At 53.9% G+C, this 16,151-nt stretch overlaps 1 protein-coding gene across 1 annotated transcript in view; it reads right to left on the bottom strand.

The window, feature by feature from the left end:
- LOC147086500 (uveal autoantigen with coiled-coil domains and ankyrin repeats protein-like) overlaps positions 1–14,569 on the bottom strand; it is a 60,389-nt gene extending 45,820 nt beyond the window's left edge. The window contains exons 1-4 of the mRNA XM_085978587.1: positions 13,877–14,569; positions 10,018–10,148; positions 8,408–8,496; positions 4,408–4,472 (exon numbers count right to left, since the gene is read on the bottom strand). Coding sequence (XP_085834713.1) covers positions 4,408–4,472; positions 8,408–8,496; positions 10,018–10,148; positions 13,877–13,918 — 327 coding nt within the window. The 5' untranslated portion in view covers positions 13,919–14,569. The remainder of the gene's footprint in view (positions 1–4,407; positions 4,473–8,407; positions 8,497–10,017; positions 10,149–13,876) is intronic.
- Between the last annotated feature and the right edge of the window lie 1,582 nt (positions 14,570–16,151).

Here is a 16,151-nt window from a genome sequence, read left to right as displayed (position 1 = left end):
TGTGAGACTGGAGTCACTTAGAGGCCCAGATTGGGTAAGGTGTGGGACTGGAGTCACGTAGAGGCCCAGATTGGGTAAGGTGTGAGACTGGAGTCACGTAGAGGCTCAGATTGGGTAAGGTGTGAGACTGGAGTCACGTAGAGGCCCAGATTGGGTAAGGTGTGAGACTGGAGTCACCTGTAGGCCCAGATTGGGTAAGGTGTGAGACTGGAGTCACGTAGAGGCCCAGATTGGGTAAGGTGTGGGGCTGGAGTCACTTAGAGGCCCAGATTGGGTAAGGTGTGGGGCTGGAGTCACCTGTAGGCCCAGATTGGGTAAGGTGTGAGACTGGAGTCACGTAGAGGCCCAGATTGGGTAAGGTGTGAGACTGGAGTCACCTGTAGGCCCAGATTGGGTAAGGTGTGAGACTGGAGTCACGTAGAGGCCCAGATTGGGTAAGGTGTGAGACTGGAGTCACCTGTAGGCCCAGATTGGGTAAGGTGTGAGACTGGAGTCACGTAGAGGCCCAGATTGGGTAAGGTGTGAGACTGGAGTCACCTGTAGGCCCAGATTGGGTAAGGTGTGAGACTGGAGTCACGTAGAGGCCCAGATTGGGTAAGGTGTGGGACTGGAGTCATGTAGAGGCCCAGATTGGGTAAGGTGTGAGACTGGAGTCACCTGTAGGCCCAGATTGGGTAAGGTGTGAGACTGGAGTCACGTAGAGGCCCAGATTGGGTAAGGTGTGGGACTGGAGTCACGTAGAGGCCCAGATTGGGTAAGGTGTGGGACTGGAGTCACCTGTAGGCCCAGATTGGGTAAGGTGTGAGACTGGAGTCACGTAGAGGCCCAGATTGGGTAAGGTGTGAGACTGGAGTCATGTAGAGGCCCAGATTGGGTAAGGTGTGAGACTGGAGTCACGTAGAGGCCCAGATTGGGTAAGGTGTGAGACTGGAGTCATGTAGAGGCCCAGATTGGGTAAGGTGTGGGACTGGAGTCACCTGTAGGCCCAGATTGGGTAAGGTGTGAGACTGGAGTCATGTAGAGGCCCAGATTGGGTAAGGTGTGAGACTGGAGTCACCTGTAGGCCCAGATTGGGTAAGGTGTGAGACTGGAGTCACGTAGAGGCCCAGATTGGGTAAGGTGTGGGACTGGAGTCACGTAGAGGCCCAGATTGGGTAAGGTGTGGGACTGGAGTCACCTGTAGGCCCAGATTGGGTAAGGTGTGAGACTGGAGTCACGTAGAGGCCCAGATTGGGTAAGGTGTGGGGCTGGAGTCACGTAGAGGCCCAGATTGGGTAAGGTGTGGGACTGGAGTCACGTAGAGGCCCAGATTGGGTAAGGTGTGGGGCTGGAGTCACGTAGAGGCCCAGATTGGGTAAGGTGTGGGGCTGGAGTCACCTGTAGGTCCAGATTGGGTAAGGTGTGAGACTAGAGTCATGTAGAGGCCCAGATTGGGTAAGGTGTGAGACTGGAGTCACCTGTAGGCCCAGATTGGGTAAGGTGTGGGACTGGAGTCACATGTAGGCCCAGATTGGGTAAGGTGTGGGACTGGAGTCACGTAGAGGCCCAGATTGGGTAAGGTGTGAGACTGGAGTCACCTGTAGGCCCAGATTGGGTAAGGTGTGGGTCTGGAGTCACGTAGAGGCCCAGATTGGGTAAGGTGTGAGACTGGAGTCACGTAGAGGCCCAGATTGGGTAAGGTGTGAGACTGGAGTCACCTGTAGGCCCAGATTGGGTAAGGTGTGGGTCTGGAGTCACGTAGAGGCCCAGATTGGGTAAGGTGTGAGACTGGAGTCACGTAGAGGCCCAGATTGGGTAAGGTGTGAGACTGGAGTCACGTAGAGGCCCAAATTGGGTAAGGTGTGAGACTGGAGTCACCTGTAGGCCCAGATTGGGTAAGGTGTGGGTCTGGAGTCACGTAGAGGCCCAGATTGGGTAAGGTGTGAGACTGGAGTCACCTGGAGGCCCAGATTGGGTAAGGTGTGGGTCTGGAGTCACGTAGAGGCCCGGATTGGGTAAGGTGTGAGACTGGAGTCACGTAGAGGCCCAGATTGGGTAAGGTGTGGGACTGGAGTCACGTAGAGGCCCAGATTGGGTAAGGTGTGGGTCTGGAGTCACGTAGAGGCCCAGATTGGGTAAGGTGTGAGACTGGAGTCACTTAGAGGCCCAGATTAGGTAAGGTGTGAGACTGGAGTCACTTAGAGGCCCAGATTGGGTAAGGTGTGAGACTGGAGTCACGTAGAGGCCCAGATTGGGTAAGGTGTGAGACTGGAGTCACGTAGAGGCCCAGATTGGGTAAGGTGTGGGTCTGGAGTCATGTAGAGGCCCAGATTGGGTAAGGTGTGAGACTGGAGTCACGTAGAGGCCCAGATTGGGTAAGGTGTGAGACTGGAGTCACCTGTAGGCCCAGATTGGGTAAGGTGTGGGACTGGAGTCACGTAGAGGCCCAGATTGGGTAAGGTGTGAGACTGGAGTCACGTAGAGGCCCAGATTGGGTAGGCTGTGGGGCTGGAGTCACCTAGAGGCCCAGATTGGGTAAGGTGTGGGACTGGAGTCACCTAGAGGCCCAGGTTGGGTAAGGTGTGAGACTGGAGTCACCTGGAGACCCAGATTGGGTAAGGTGTGAGACTGGAGTCACCTGTAGGCCCAGATTGGGTAAGGTGTGGGACTGGAGTCACGTAGAGGCCCAGATTGGGTAAGGTGTGAGACTGGAGTCACGTAGAGGCCCAGATTGGGTAAGGTGTGGGGCTGGAGTCACGTAGAGGCCCAGATTGGGCAAGGTGTGAAACTGGAGTCACGTAGAGGCCCAGATTGGGCAAGGTGTGAAACTGGAGTCACGTAGAGGCCCAGATTGGGTAAGGTGTGGGACTGGAGTCACCTGTAGGCCCAGATTGGGTAAGGTGTGGGGCTGGAGTCACCTAGAGGCCCAGGTTGGGTAAGGTGTGAGACTGGAGTCACCTGTAGGCCCAGATTGGGTAAGGTGTGAGACTGGAGTCACGTAGAGGCCCAGATTGGGTAAGGTGTGAGACTGGAGTCACCTGTAGGCCCAGATTGGGTAAGGTGTGAGACTGGAGTCACGTAGAGGCCCAGATTGGGTAAGGTGTGAGACTGGAGTCACGTAGAGGCCCAGATTGGGTAAGGTGTGAGACTGGAGTCACCTGTAGGCCCAGATTGGGTAAGGTGTGAGACTGGAGTCACGTAGACGCCCAGATTGGGTAAGGTGTGAGACTGGAGTCACGTAGAGGCCCAGATTGGGTAAGGTGTGGGTCTGGAGTCACCTGTAGGCCCAGATTGGGTAAGGTGTGGGACTGGAGTCACGTAGAGGCCCAGATTGGGTAAGGTGTGAGACTGGAGTCACGTAGAGGCCCAGATTGGGTAAGGTGTGGGTCTGGAGTCACCTGTAGGCCCAGATTGGGTAAGGTGTGGGACTGGAGTCACGTAGAGGCCCAGATTGGGTAAGGTGTGAGACTGGAGTCACGTAGAGGCCCAGATTGGGTAAGGTGTGAGACTGGAGTCACCTGTAGGCCCAGATTGGGTAAGGTGTGGGACTGGAGTCACGTAGAGGCCCAGATTGGGTAAGGTGTGAGACTGGAGTCACGTAGAGGCCCAGATTGGGTAAGGTGTGAGACTGGAGTCACCTGTAGGCCCAGATTGGGTAAGGTGTGGGGCTGGAGTCACCTAGAGGGCCAGGTTGGGTAAGATGTGAGACTGGAGTCACGTAGAGGCCCAGATTGGGTAAGGTGTGAGACTGGAGTCACCTGTAGGCCCAGATTGGGTAAGGTGTGAGACTGGAGTCACGTAGAGGCCCAGATTGGGTAAGGTGTGAGACTGGAGTCACGTAGAGGCCCAGATTGGGTAAGGTGTGAGACTGGAGTCACGTAGAGGCCCAGATTGGGTAAGGTGTGAAACTGGAGTCACGTAGAGGCCCAGATTGGGTAAGGTGTGAGACTGGAGTCACGTAGAGGCCCAGATTGGGTAAGGTGTGAGACTGGAGTCACCTGTAGGCCCAGATTGGGTAAGGTGTGGGACTGGAGTCACGTAGAGGCCCAGATTGGGTAAGGTGTGAGACTGGAGCCACGTAGAGGCCCAGATTGGGTAAGGTGTGAGACTGGAGTCACGTAGAGGCCCAGATTGGGTAAGGTGTGGGACTGGAGTCACCTGTAGGCCCAGATTGGGTAAGGACGGTGGGTTGCCTTCCCTAAAGGACATTTCTGAGGTTTCTTTTTTTTAACTGCAGTCCAACAGCTTCACGGTCCCATTTCCCCGACACCAATTTTGCCCTTTGTCTTTTGAAACTGAATTCAGACTCTCAAACTGGCACGGTGGGATTTGAACTCACTGGCCCAGTAACAGAGTCACTGCACCCCCACCATCCACTGATGGAACGGGGAGGGGGGGGAGAGAGGGAACACAATGGCTGTAAATTACCTTTAAGAGGCTCCTGACGCAGTCCAGTTGGGAATTCTTGACAGCCACGTGAAGGGCAGTGGAACCTGAGAACGAGAGATCCCGTCAAAAAAAGGCCATCAACGAGTTGGAAACAGAGTGCTGCCCCCAGTTCCTTGCACATCACCGTGACGTAGGCTAAGAAGGCCGAGTGGGAGACGTTTTGGCAAAGGTTCTTGGCCATTAGCCCGCCCGCATGAAACCCGCCCACCAATCTCCAGATATGGTAATGAGCCGAGAAAGTCGCCACCACTTGTTAACTCTTCCCTCGCTGGGGCGATGAGGGCGTCTCGTTGGGGCTCCTTGGTGTGTCGTAGAACGGTACAGCACAGACGGAGGCCATTCGGCCCATCGTGCCTGTGCCGGCTCTTTGAAAGAGCTCTCCAATTAGTCCCAACCCCTCCCTGCTCTTTCCCCACAGCCCTGCAAATTTTTCACCTTCAAGTATTTATCCGATTCTCTTTTGAAAGTCACTATTGAATCTGCTTCCACCGCCCTTTCAGGCAGCGCATTCCAGATCACAACAACTCGCTGCGTAAAAAACATTCTCCCCATCTCCCCCTCTGGTTCTTTTGCCGATTATCTTAAATCTGTGTCCTCTGGTTACCGACCCTCCTGCCACTGGAAACAGTTTCTCCTTATTTACTCTATCAAAACCTCTCGTAATTTTGAACGCCTCTATTAAATCTCCCCTTAACCTTCTCTGCTCTAAGGAGAACAATCCCAACTTCTCCAGTCTCTCCACCTAACTGAAGTCCCTCATCCCCTGGGACCATTCCGGTCAATCTCCTCCGCACCCTCTCCAAGGCCTCGACATCCTTCCTAAAGTGCCCAGAATTGAACACCATACTCCAGCTTGGGACCTAACCAGTGATTTAGGGGGAAAAAATTCAGTATCGCCCTGTTTGGGGCGCCGTTATCGGCCATGCGCAAAGTTTAGCGCCTGGCGCTAATTATCGCCTCCGACAGCCAACTTGGCTTTTATCATCCCTGGAGGTGATTGGAGCGCTAAATCAGGCGCTTCACACCTGTCTTAAGGTGCAAAGGCCGAGGAGTGAGGCGCTACCTCAGAGCGCTGGCGAAGCAAGGAAGGGCAAATCAAAATGAACCTGCAAAGTGCTGCTCAGTACTCAAAACTCCTTCACACAGCGTTGAATCTCTCCAGAAGTCTCTCTCTCTCTCTCAGAATGCGTGGTGCAAAAATGCCACCGACAAAAAAAGGCAGGAAGCGGTCGCCTTTAAATAGCGCTCCCCCAGTCCCTTTCTGACAGCAAAACGCTCCCCTCAACCTGTCGTTGCTCGCGGCAGGCGGTAAGGCAGGGGGCGCCACTCAGTATTCGGTCCGGGGCGCTAACGAGGCATTGCACACTCGACTGACGTCACAATCTGCCGGCGCAGGAGATCGTGGCGGTAGTGTTTAGCGCCACCGCAAAATATCTGGTCAATTTCGCGAGTGGCGCAAACATCGCCGCGCCCGGGCGCTAGTTGCTTTGCGCCCCATTAGCGCCCCATTAAGGCGCCAACAGGAGGCGCAAACAACTGAATTCTTCCCCCCTTATAGTTTAACATAACATCCTTGCTTTTGCACTCTATTATTCCTCTATTGATAAAGCCAAGGATCCCATATGTTTTTTTTTTTAACAGCCTTTTCAACTGGTCCTGCTACCTTCAAGGACTTGTGTACGTGAACACACAGGTCTCTCTCTTCCTGCACCCTCTTTAAGATTGTACCATTTCGTTTATATTGCCTCTCCTCATTCTTCCTGCCAAAAGGAATCAATTCACACTTCTCTGCGATAAATTTCATCTGCCACGTGGCTGCCAGTTTCACCCGTCTGTCTGTGTCCTCCTGTTGTACCAACAACAACAACATGCATTTATACAGCTGCCTTTAACGTAGTAAAATGTCCCAAGGCGCTTCACAGGCACGTAAATCAGACAAAATTCGACACCGAGTCACATAAGGAGATATTAGGGACAGGTGACCAATAGCCTGGTCCAAGAGGTCGGTTTTAAGGAGGGTCTTAAAGGAGGAGAGAGAGAGGCGGAGAGGTTTAGGGAGGGAATTCCAGAGCTCGGGGCCCAGGTGGCTGAAGGCACGGCCGCCAATGGTGGAGCGATGGAAATCGGGGGATGCGCGAGAGGCCAGACATACTACAGGAATTAAACTACCTGCTGTCCAGGATATCTACCCCGAGAGGTGCCGGGGGAAGGTCCTGAGAATCATTAAAGACGCGAGCCACCCCAGCCACAACCTCTTCGCCCTGCTCCCGTCCGGTAAGAGATACCGAAGCATACGGTCTCGTACCAGCAGGTTTCGAAACAGCTTCTACCCCCAGGCCATAAGACTCATGAACGAATAATTTATTATTATTTATTACTGTTGTTTTATTTATTATTACTGTATTTCTATTAGTATTTTTATCATTGCTATGCCATATTTATTCCATGGTGTGGAGATGCCGGAGTTGGACTGGGGTGGCCAAATGTAAGAAGTCACACAACACCAGGTTATAGTCCAACAGCTTTATTTGAAATCACAAGCTTTCGGAGCGCTGCTCCTTCGTCAGGTGAAGTGGAAAAATGCATAAAGACACAGCTTACATTATTCTCTGACTATATAAGCTGTGTCTTTATGCATTTCTCCACTTCACCTGACGAAGGAGCAGCGCTCCGAAAGCTTGTGATTTCAAATAAAGCTGTTGGACTATAACCTGGTGTTGTGTGACTTCTTATATTTATTCCAATGTTGGGAGGACTCGTAAAAATCAACATTTCATTGTGCAGTACACACGTCTGCTGCATATATGACAAATAAAATTGAATTGAATTGAATTGAATTGGAGGAGCGCAGAGATCTCAGAGGGGTTGTAAGGCCGGAGGTGGTTACAGAGATAGGGAGGGGGTGAGGGCCATGGAGGGATTTGAACAGGAAAAAGCAAATTATTATTTAAATGGAGTGGGACTACAAAATCCTGCGGTACAAAGGGATCTGGGGGGTCCTAGTACATGAAACACAAAAAGTTAACATGCAGGTACAGCAAGTAATTAGGAAGGCTAATGGAATGTTGGCCTTTATTGCAAGGGGGATGGAGTATAAAGGCAGGGAAGTTTTGATGCAACTTTACGGGGTGCTGGTGAGGCCACACCTGGAGTACTGCGTACAGTTTTAGTCTCCTTATTTAAGGAAGGATATACTTGCAATGGAGGCAGTTCAGAGAAGGTTCACTAGGTTGATTCCTGAGATGAAGGGGTTGTCTTATGAGGAAAGGTTGAGCAGGTTGGGCCTATACTCATTGGGGTTTAGAAGAATGAGAGGTGATCTTATTGAAACATATAAGATACTGAAGGGGCTCGACAGGGTAGATGCTGAGAGGATGTTTCCCCTCGTGGGGGAATCTAGAACTGGGGGCATAGTTTCAGAATAAAGGGGCACCCATTTAAGACGGAAATGAGGAGGAATTTCTTCTCTAAGAGGGTCGTGAATCTGTGGAATTCTCTGCCCCAGAGAGCTGTGGAGGCTGGGTCATTAAATACATTCAAGGTGGAGATTGACAGACATTTGAACTACAGGGGAGTCGAGGGTTATGGGGAGAGAGCGGGAAAGTGGAGTTGAGGGCAAGATCGGATCAGCCGTGATCTCATTGAATGGCGGAGCAGGCTCGAGGGGCCGATTGGCCGATTCTCCTGCTCCTGTTTCTTATGCTCTAATGAACACGAGGATGAGAATTTTGAAATCGAGGCGTTGCCGGACTGGGAGCCAATGTAGGTTAGCGAGCACAGGGGGGTGATGGGCGAACGGGACTCGGTGTGAGTCAGGACACGGGGCCGGCAGAGGTTCGGATGAGCTCAAGTTTATGGAGGGCGGAAGGTGTGAGGCCTGGCCAGGAGTGCGTTGGAATAGTCGGAGTCTGGAGGGTAACAAAAGCACAGATGAGGGTATCAACCGCAGATGGGCTGAGGCAAGGATTTCTCCAGTTACCTTCGAAATCGCGTGCGTTTATATCCACTCCATGCATCAGCATGAGGTCCAAACAGTTAGTTGCCCCTCTGGAAGCGGCGAGGTGGAACCTGTGGAGAAACGGCGGAGATTAATTACCTGTTTAAAAGAAAAGAGTCTGCAGGAGGGTATGGGGGTAAAACTGGGGCATTGGTTGGAAGGGAATGGAGGAGCCGGTCGAGGCCAGTGGGCTAGTCCACAGAGATGTCCAAAGGGACCTGGGTGTCCTTGTACATGAGTCACTGAAAGTGAATGTGCAGGTGCAGCCACCATTAGGAAGGCAAATGGTATGCTGGCCTCCATTACAAGAGGATTTGAGTAAAGAAGTTTTACTCCAATTATACAGGGCCTTGGTGAGACCACACCTGGAGTACTGTGTACAATTTTGGTCTCCTTACCTAAGGAAGGATATACTTGCCATAGAGGGAGTGCAACAAAGATTCACGAGATTGATTCCTGGGATGGCGGGACTGTCGTATGAGAAGAGATTGAGTAAACTAGGCCTGTATTCTCTTGAATTCAGAAGAATGAGAGGGGATCTCATTGAAGCATACAAAATTATTACAGGGCTTGATAGGGTGGATACTGGGAGAATGTTTCCCTTGGCTGGGGAGTCTAGAACCAGGGGCCACAGCCTCAGGATAAAGGGGAGGCCATTCAGGACTGAGATGAGAAGAAATTTCTTCACACAGAGGGTGGTGAATCTTTGGAATTCTCTGCCCCAGAGGGCTGTGGAGGCTCAGTCATTGGGTATATTCAAAACAGAAGTTGATAGATTTCTGACTAGTAAGGGCATCAAGGGATATGGCGATAGGGCCGGTGAATGGAGTTGAGGTTGAAGATCAGCCATGATCTCATTGAATGGTGGAGCAGGCTCGAGGGGCTGAATGGCCGACTCCTGCTCCTATTTCTTATGTTCTTATGGGATTGCCCTCTATCTGCTGGTATTGGATGTCCAGACGGTTAAGCAACGCCTCGATTGTGAAATTCTCATCCTTGTGTTCAAATCCTTCCATGGTCTCGCCCCCCTCCCTATCTCTGTAACCTCCTCCAGCTCCACAACCCATCGAGATCTCTGCGCCCCTCCAATTCTGGCCTCTTGAGCATCCTCCCAATCGCTCCGCCATTGGCGGGCCGTGCCTTCAGCTGCCTGGGCCCCCGAGCTCTGGAATTCCCTCCCTAAACCTCTCCGCCTCGCTCTCCTCTTTTAAGACGCTCCTTAAAACCGACCTCTTTGACCAAGCTTTTGGTCACCTGCCCTAATATCTCCTTATGTGACTCGGTGTCAAATTTTCTCTGAAAACGCTCCTGTGAAGCGCCTTGAGGCGTTTTAGCGCCTTAAAGATGCGGCATAAATGCAAATCGCTGTCGCTGTCCTGTGCGGAATGAGTTGGCACGGTCTAAACCCAGCTCCCAGTCTCCTTGGGCTGACGCCATGGCACTGCACTTAAATTGGCACCAGCTTTCGGGGCGAACTTTGTCTGGAGAGAACCTCCCCACACCTCCCCCACCCCCGAATCCCACCGCCCCTCGACTCCGCAGACCCTTCGGTAAAACCGTTCCCGATGGCTAGGTGGCGGCTCAGCACTTACGAAGACGTCCCCTCGGCGTCCAGCTTGGTCGGGTTGACCGCGCCTTTGAGGAGGGCGGAGCGGAGCTTGTCCACGTCCCCTTGGTCCACAGCGCTCCAGATCTTCTTGTCGGACTTGTTCCATTTCACCGCCTGTCGGAAGAAGAAGAAGAAGAGGAGAAATGGGGTGAAGGGGCAGCTGGGGCCCTTTATTGCAAGGGGGGGTTGGAGTATAAAAGCAGGGAAGTCCTGCTACAACCATACAGGGTGTTGGCGAGACCACGCCTGGAGTACTGCGTACAGTTTTGGTCTCCTTATTTAAGGAAGGATATACATGCATTGGAGGCAGCTCAGAAACAATTCACTCGGTTGATTCCTGAGATGAGGGGGTTACTTATGAGGAAAGGTTGAGCAGGTTGGGCCGATACTCAGTGGAGTTTAGAAGAATGAGAGGGGATCTTATTGAAACATATGATTCTGAGGGGGATTGACAGGGTAGATGCAGAGAGGATGTTTCCCCTCGTGGGGGAATCTAGAACTCGGGGGCAGAGTTTCAGAATAAAGGGTCGCCCTTTTAGAACTGAGATGAGGCGGAATTTCTTCTCTCAGAGGGTCGTAAATCTGTGGAATTCTCTGCCCCAGAGAGCTGTGGAGGCTGGGTCATTGAATATATTCAAGGTGGAGATACAGATTTTTGAACGATAAGGGAGTCGCGGGTTATGGGGAGCGGGCGGGGAAGTGGAGCTGAGCCCAAGGTCAGATCAGCCATGATCTTATTGAATGGCGGAGCAGGCCCGAGGGGCCGAATGGCCGACTCCTGCTCCTATTTCTTATGTTCTTATGACCCTTGGTGTCAACTCCATCCCCTTGAAGACGCTGGCTCGCACCAGGGAACATTAGGAACATTCAATCAGATCATGGCTGAGCCGTACCTCAGCCCCATTAAACCGAGGCGTGAGTATGGTGTCGATGAATGCTCCTAGCTCAGGCATCCCAGATGATCCTGGGACGGTCACGTTTACCTTTGAATCACGCTAAATTTGAAAATTGACTTCAAGCGTTGTCTTGACTGCACGGGTGGAGTGTGTACTGGGAACAGAATTACTTGACTCAGAGGGCATGTTGCAAACCGTGGCTCAGTGAGCAGTACTCTCACCTGAGTCAGAAGGCTGTGGGTTCAAGACCCACTCCAGAGACTTGAGCACAAAATCCAAGCCGACGCTCCCAGTGCAGTACTGAGGGAGTGCCGCACTGTCGGAGGGGCAGTACTGAGGGAGTGCTGCACTGTCGGAGGGGCGGTACTGAGGGAGTGCTGCACTGTCGGAGGGGCGGTACTGAGGGAGTGCTGCACTGTCGGAGGGGCGGTACTGAGGGAGCGCCGCACTGTCGGAGGGGCAGTACTGAGGGAGCGCTGCACTGTCGGAGGGGCGGTACTGAGGGAGTGCCGCACTGTCGGAGGGGCAGTACTGAGGGAGCGCCGCACTGTCGGAGGGGCAGTACTGAGGAAGCGCCGCACTGTCGGAGGGGCGGTACTGAGGGAGCGCCGTTCTGTCGGAGGGGCAGTACTGAGGGAGTGCCGCACTGTCGGAGGGGCAGTACTGAGGGAGGGCCGCATTGTCGGAGAGGCGGTACTGAGGGAGCGCCGCACTGTCGGAGGGGCAGTACTGAGGAAGCGCCGCACTGTCGGAGAGGCGGTACTGAGGGAGCCCCGCACTGTTGGAGGGGCAGTACTGAGGGAGCGCCGCACTGTCGGAGGGGCGGTACTGAGGGAGCGCCGCACTGTCGGAGGGTCAGTACTGAGGGAGCGCCGCACTGTCGGAGGGGCGGTACTGAGGGAGCGCCGCACTGTCGGAGGGACAATACTGAGGGAGCGCGGCACTGTCGGAGGGGCAGTACTGAGGGAGCGCGGCACTGTCGGAGGGGCAGTACTGAGGGAGCGCCGCACTGTCGGAGGGGCAGTACTGAGGGAGCGCCGCACTGTCGGAGGGGTAGTACTGAGGGAGCGCCGCACTGTTGGGGGGTCAGTACTGAGGGAGCGCCGCACTGTCGGAGGGGCAGTACTGAGGGAGCGCCGCACTGCTGGAGGGGCAGTACTGAGGGAGCGCTGCACTGTCAGAGGGGTAGTACTGAGGGAGCGCCGCACTGTCGGAGGGGCGGTACTGAGGGAGCGCCGCACTGTCGGAGGGGCGGTACTGAGGGAGCGCCGCACTGTCAGAGGGGCAGTACTGAGGGAGCGTCGCACTGTCGGAGGGGCAGTACTGAGGGAGCGCTGCACTGTCGGAGGGGCAGTACTGAGGGAGCGCCGCACTGTCGGAGGGGCGGTACTGAGGGAGTGCCACACTGTCGGAGGTGCCATCTTTTGGATGAGACTATTTACCGAGGCCCCGTCTGCTCTCTCGAGTGGATGTAAAAGCTCCCGCAGCCACTATTTCGAAGAAGAGCTGGGGGGAGTTCTCCCCGGTCTCCTAGACCAATATTTATCCTTCAATCAACATTATTAAAAAACAGATGATCTGGTCATTATCACATTGCTGTTTGTGGGAGCTTGCTGTGCACAAATTGGTTGCTGCATTTCCTACATTACAACAGTGACCGCACTGCAAAAAGTACTTCATTGGCTGTAAAGCGCTTTGGGACGTCCTGAGGTGGTGAAAGGCGCTGGAGAAATGCAAGTCTCTTTTTTTAGTTCTCTTCGGTGTCCTGGGACCAATATTTATCCCTCAACTAACATCACTGAAAAAAACCCAGATGATCTGGTTACGATTTCCATCGCTCCACCATTGGCGGCCGTGCCTTCAGCCGCCTGGGCCCCGGGCTCTGGAATTCCCTCCCTAAAGGAGCAAGGATGTCTTGCTGCAGTTGTACAGGGCCTTGGTGAGACCACATCTTGAGTATTGTGTGCAGTTTTGGTCGCCTTATCTGAGGAAGGATGTTCTTGCCATGGAGGGAGTGCAGCGAAGATTCACCAGGCTGATACCTGGGATGGCAGGAATGACGTATGAGGAGAGATTGGGTCGATTGGGCTTGTACTCGCTGGAGTTTAGAAGAATAAGAGGGGATCTCATTGAAACTTATAAAATTCTGACAGGACTGGACAGACTAGATGCAGGAAGGATGTTCCTGATGGCGGGGGAGTCCAGAACCAGGGGTCACAGTCTAAGGATAAGGGGTAAGCCATTTAGGACAGAGATGAAGAGGAATTTCTTCACCCAGAGAGTGGTGAACCTGTGGAATTCTCTACCACAGAAGGCGGTGGAGGCCAATTCATTAAATATATTCGAGAAGGAGTTGGATATATTTCTTAAGGCTAAAGCGATCAAGGGATATGGGGAGAAAGCAGGGACAGGGTACTGAATTTGGATGATCAGCCATGATTGCATTTGAGGGGCCGAATGGCCTACTCCTGCTCCTATCTTCTATGTTTCTATGTTTCTATGTTTAAACCTCTCCGCCTCTCTCTCTCTTCCTTTAAGACGCTCCTTAAAACCGACCTCTTTGACCAAGCTTTTGGTCACCTGCCCTAATATCTCCTTATGTGGCTCAGAGTTAAATTTTGTCTGATAATCGCTCCTGTGAAGCGCCTTGGGACGTTTTACTACGTTAAAGGCGCGGTATAAATACAAGTTGCTGTTATCACACCGCTGTTTGCGGGAGCTTGCTGTGCGCAAATTGAGCAGCCACCTTTCCCTATATTACAACAGCGACTACACGTCAAAGGAGGTACCTCAAAGCGCTTTTGGGATGTCCTGAGGTCGCGAGAAGGCGCCGTAGAAATTGCGAAGCCTTTCGCGCTCTCTGCCTCTGATGGACTGCCGGTCGTGGACTCCTGAATGGGACGGAGGTGGATTAAGAAATAAATAAAGGAAAAGCTGCATACGTACGGGAATCTTTGGAGCCGGGGAGCAGGAGAAGATCCGCTTCATGTTGTCTCTCGGAGCTGATGCTCTTTCAGGAATTACTGACGGGGAATCGGAATCGACCTTTCTTCCCTCGACTGTGTCTGGTTCAGAGACTCCCAAGCACCTAGTCAAGGCCTGTTGTGAGGGACGGGAGGGGTGGGAAGGTGGGTGGGGGGTCACAGCTGCGAGGGAGGGGAGAGGAGGGGGGTCAGCGGTGGGTTAGTTCCACACAAAGTCGTTTTCTCTCGTTGAGCAGAGAATGTTCTTGGAAAACAGCTCTCCTCCCTCAGTGCATGCACTGTGTCGAGCCCGATCCTGGCTGTGGCTTGGCTTTCTGTGTAATCTTCGCCCGAGGCTGTCTGTGAGCTGTCTTTTCACACACGCACGACACAACACAACACCAACGCACGTCTTTATATACCTGGGCCAGGTACTGACACGCCAAGGAGGTTAAATTGACTCACCTTTTCCAAAGAGACGAATGGTAGACAGAATCTAAAAAACAAACAATACTCCCAGGTTCCTCGCGGATCTCTCGCCTCCGAGTTAGAAGATCTGTGGGTTCGAGTCCCCGCTGCAGAGACTTGAGCCTAAAATCCAACCGACACTCTCAGTGCCAGTACTGAGGGAGCGCCGCACTGTCGGAGAGGCGGTACTGAGGGAGCGCCGCACTGTCGGAGGGGCAGTACTGAGGGAGCGCCGCACTGTCGAAGGGGTAGTACTGAGGAAGCGCCGCACTGTCGAAGGGGTAGTACTGAGGGAGCGCCGCACTGTCGGAGGGGCGGTACTGAGGGAGCGCCGCACTGTTGGAGGAGCGGTACTGAGGGAGCGCCGCACCGTTGGAGGGTCAGTACTGAGGGAGCGCCGCACTGTCGGAGGGGCAGTACTGAGGGAGCGCCGCACTGTCGGAGGGGCAGTACTGAGGGAGCGCCGCACTGTCGGAGGGGCGGTACTGAGGGAGTGCCGCACTGTCGGAGGGGCGGTACTGAGGGAGCGCCACACTGTCGGAGGGGCAGTACTGAGGGAGCGCCGCACTGTCGGAGGGGCAGTACTGAGGGAGCGCCGCACTGTCGGAGGGGCAGTACTGAGGGAGCGCCGCACTGTCGGAGGGGCGGTACTGAGGGAGCGCCGCACTGTCGGAGGGGCAGTACTGAGGGAGCGCCGCACTGTCGGAGGGGCGGTACTGAGGGAGCGCCGCACTGTCGGAGGGGCAGTACTGAGGGAGCGCCGCACTGTCGGAGGGGCAGTACTGAGGGAGCGCCGCACTGTCGGAGGGGCAGTACTGAGGGAGCGCCGCACTGTCGGAGGGGCAGTACTGAGGGAGCGCCGCACTGTCGGAGGGGCAGAACTGAGGGAGCGCCGCACTGTCGGAGGGGCAGTACTGAGGGAGCGCCACGTTTTCCTACATTACAACAGTGACCACACTTCAAAAAAAGTACTTCATTGTCTGTGAAGAGCTTTGGGGCGTCCTGAGGTTGTGAAAGGCGCTGTAGAAATGCAAGATCTTTTCTTCATTCCTTTACACTTAAAAAAGAATCTTCTCCCCTCCTGGTTCTGTCGTGTCGATCTTTGCTTCATCTCCTCTCCTCTGTGTGAGCCTGCAGGGATGTTCGCCCCTGAAGATCTGAGGTTAGCAATAGGTTGGTGAATCGTGCCTGTTTTTTTTTTTAGTTCCCTCACTTTCCCCTCCGGCCCCCTCGTGAATGAGCTGGTGAACAGGCCTCTTGTGTGGGTTGAAACTCAAAGCTGCCGGGCGACATCTAGGCCTTTGTCGGTGCTGCTCTTTGGCAGGTTGCTAGGTGACGGTGCCATGGTTACAGCTCTCCCTTTGATTCTTCTCCTCCCTGCAGCCTCCAGTCTCTTGGCCTTGGCAGCGAGTTTTTGAGTGTGAGAGTGTGAGCATGTGCACACAAACTGCAATGTGATAGTGACCAGGTCATCTGTTCCAGTGATGTTGGTTGAGGGATAAATATTGGGCCCAGGACACCGGGGAGAACTCCCCCCTGCTCTTCTTCCAATAGTGGCCGTGGGATCTTTTACATCCACCTGAGAGAGCAGACGGGGCCTCGGTTTAACGTCTCATCCAAAAGACGGCACCTCCGACAGTGCGGCGCTCCATCAGTACTGCCCCTCCGACAGTGCGGCGCTCCCTCAGTACTGCCCCTCCGACAGTGCGGCGCTCCCTCAGTACTGCCCCTCCGACAGTGCGGCGCTCCCTCAGTACTGCCCCTCCGACAGTGCGGCGCTCCCTCAGTAC

The sequence above is a fragment of the Somniosus microcephalus genome, unplaced genomic scaffold (assembly GCF_052327205.1).
Source record: "Somniosus microcephalus isolate GS21.2 unplaced genomic scaffold, FLI_Smic_1.0 unresolved_chr7, whole genome shotgun sequence".
NCBI lineage: Eukaryota > Metazoa > Chordata > Chondrichthyes > Squaliformes > Somniosidae > Somniosus > Somniosus microcephalus.
The sequence above is the reverse complement of the archived record's forward strand: the minus strand, read 5'-3'. Positions and strand labels throughout refer to the sequence as shown.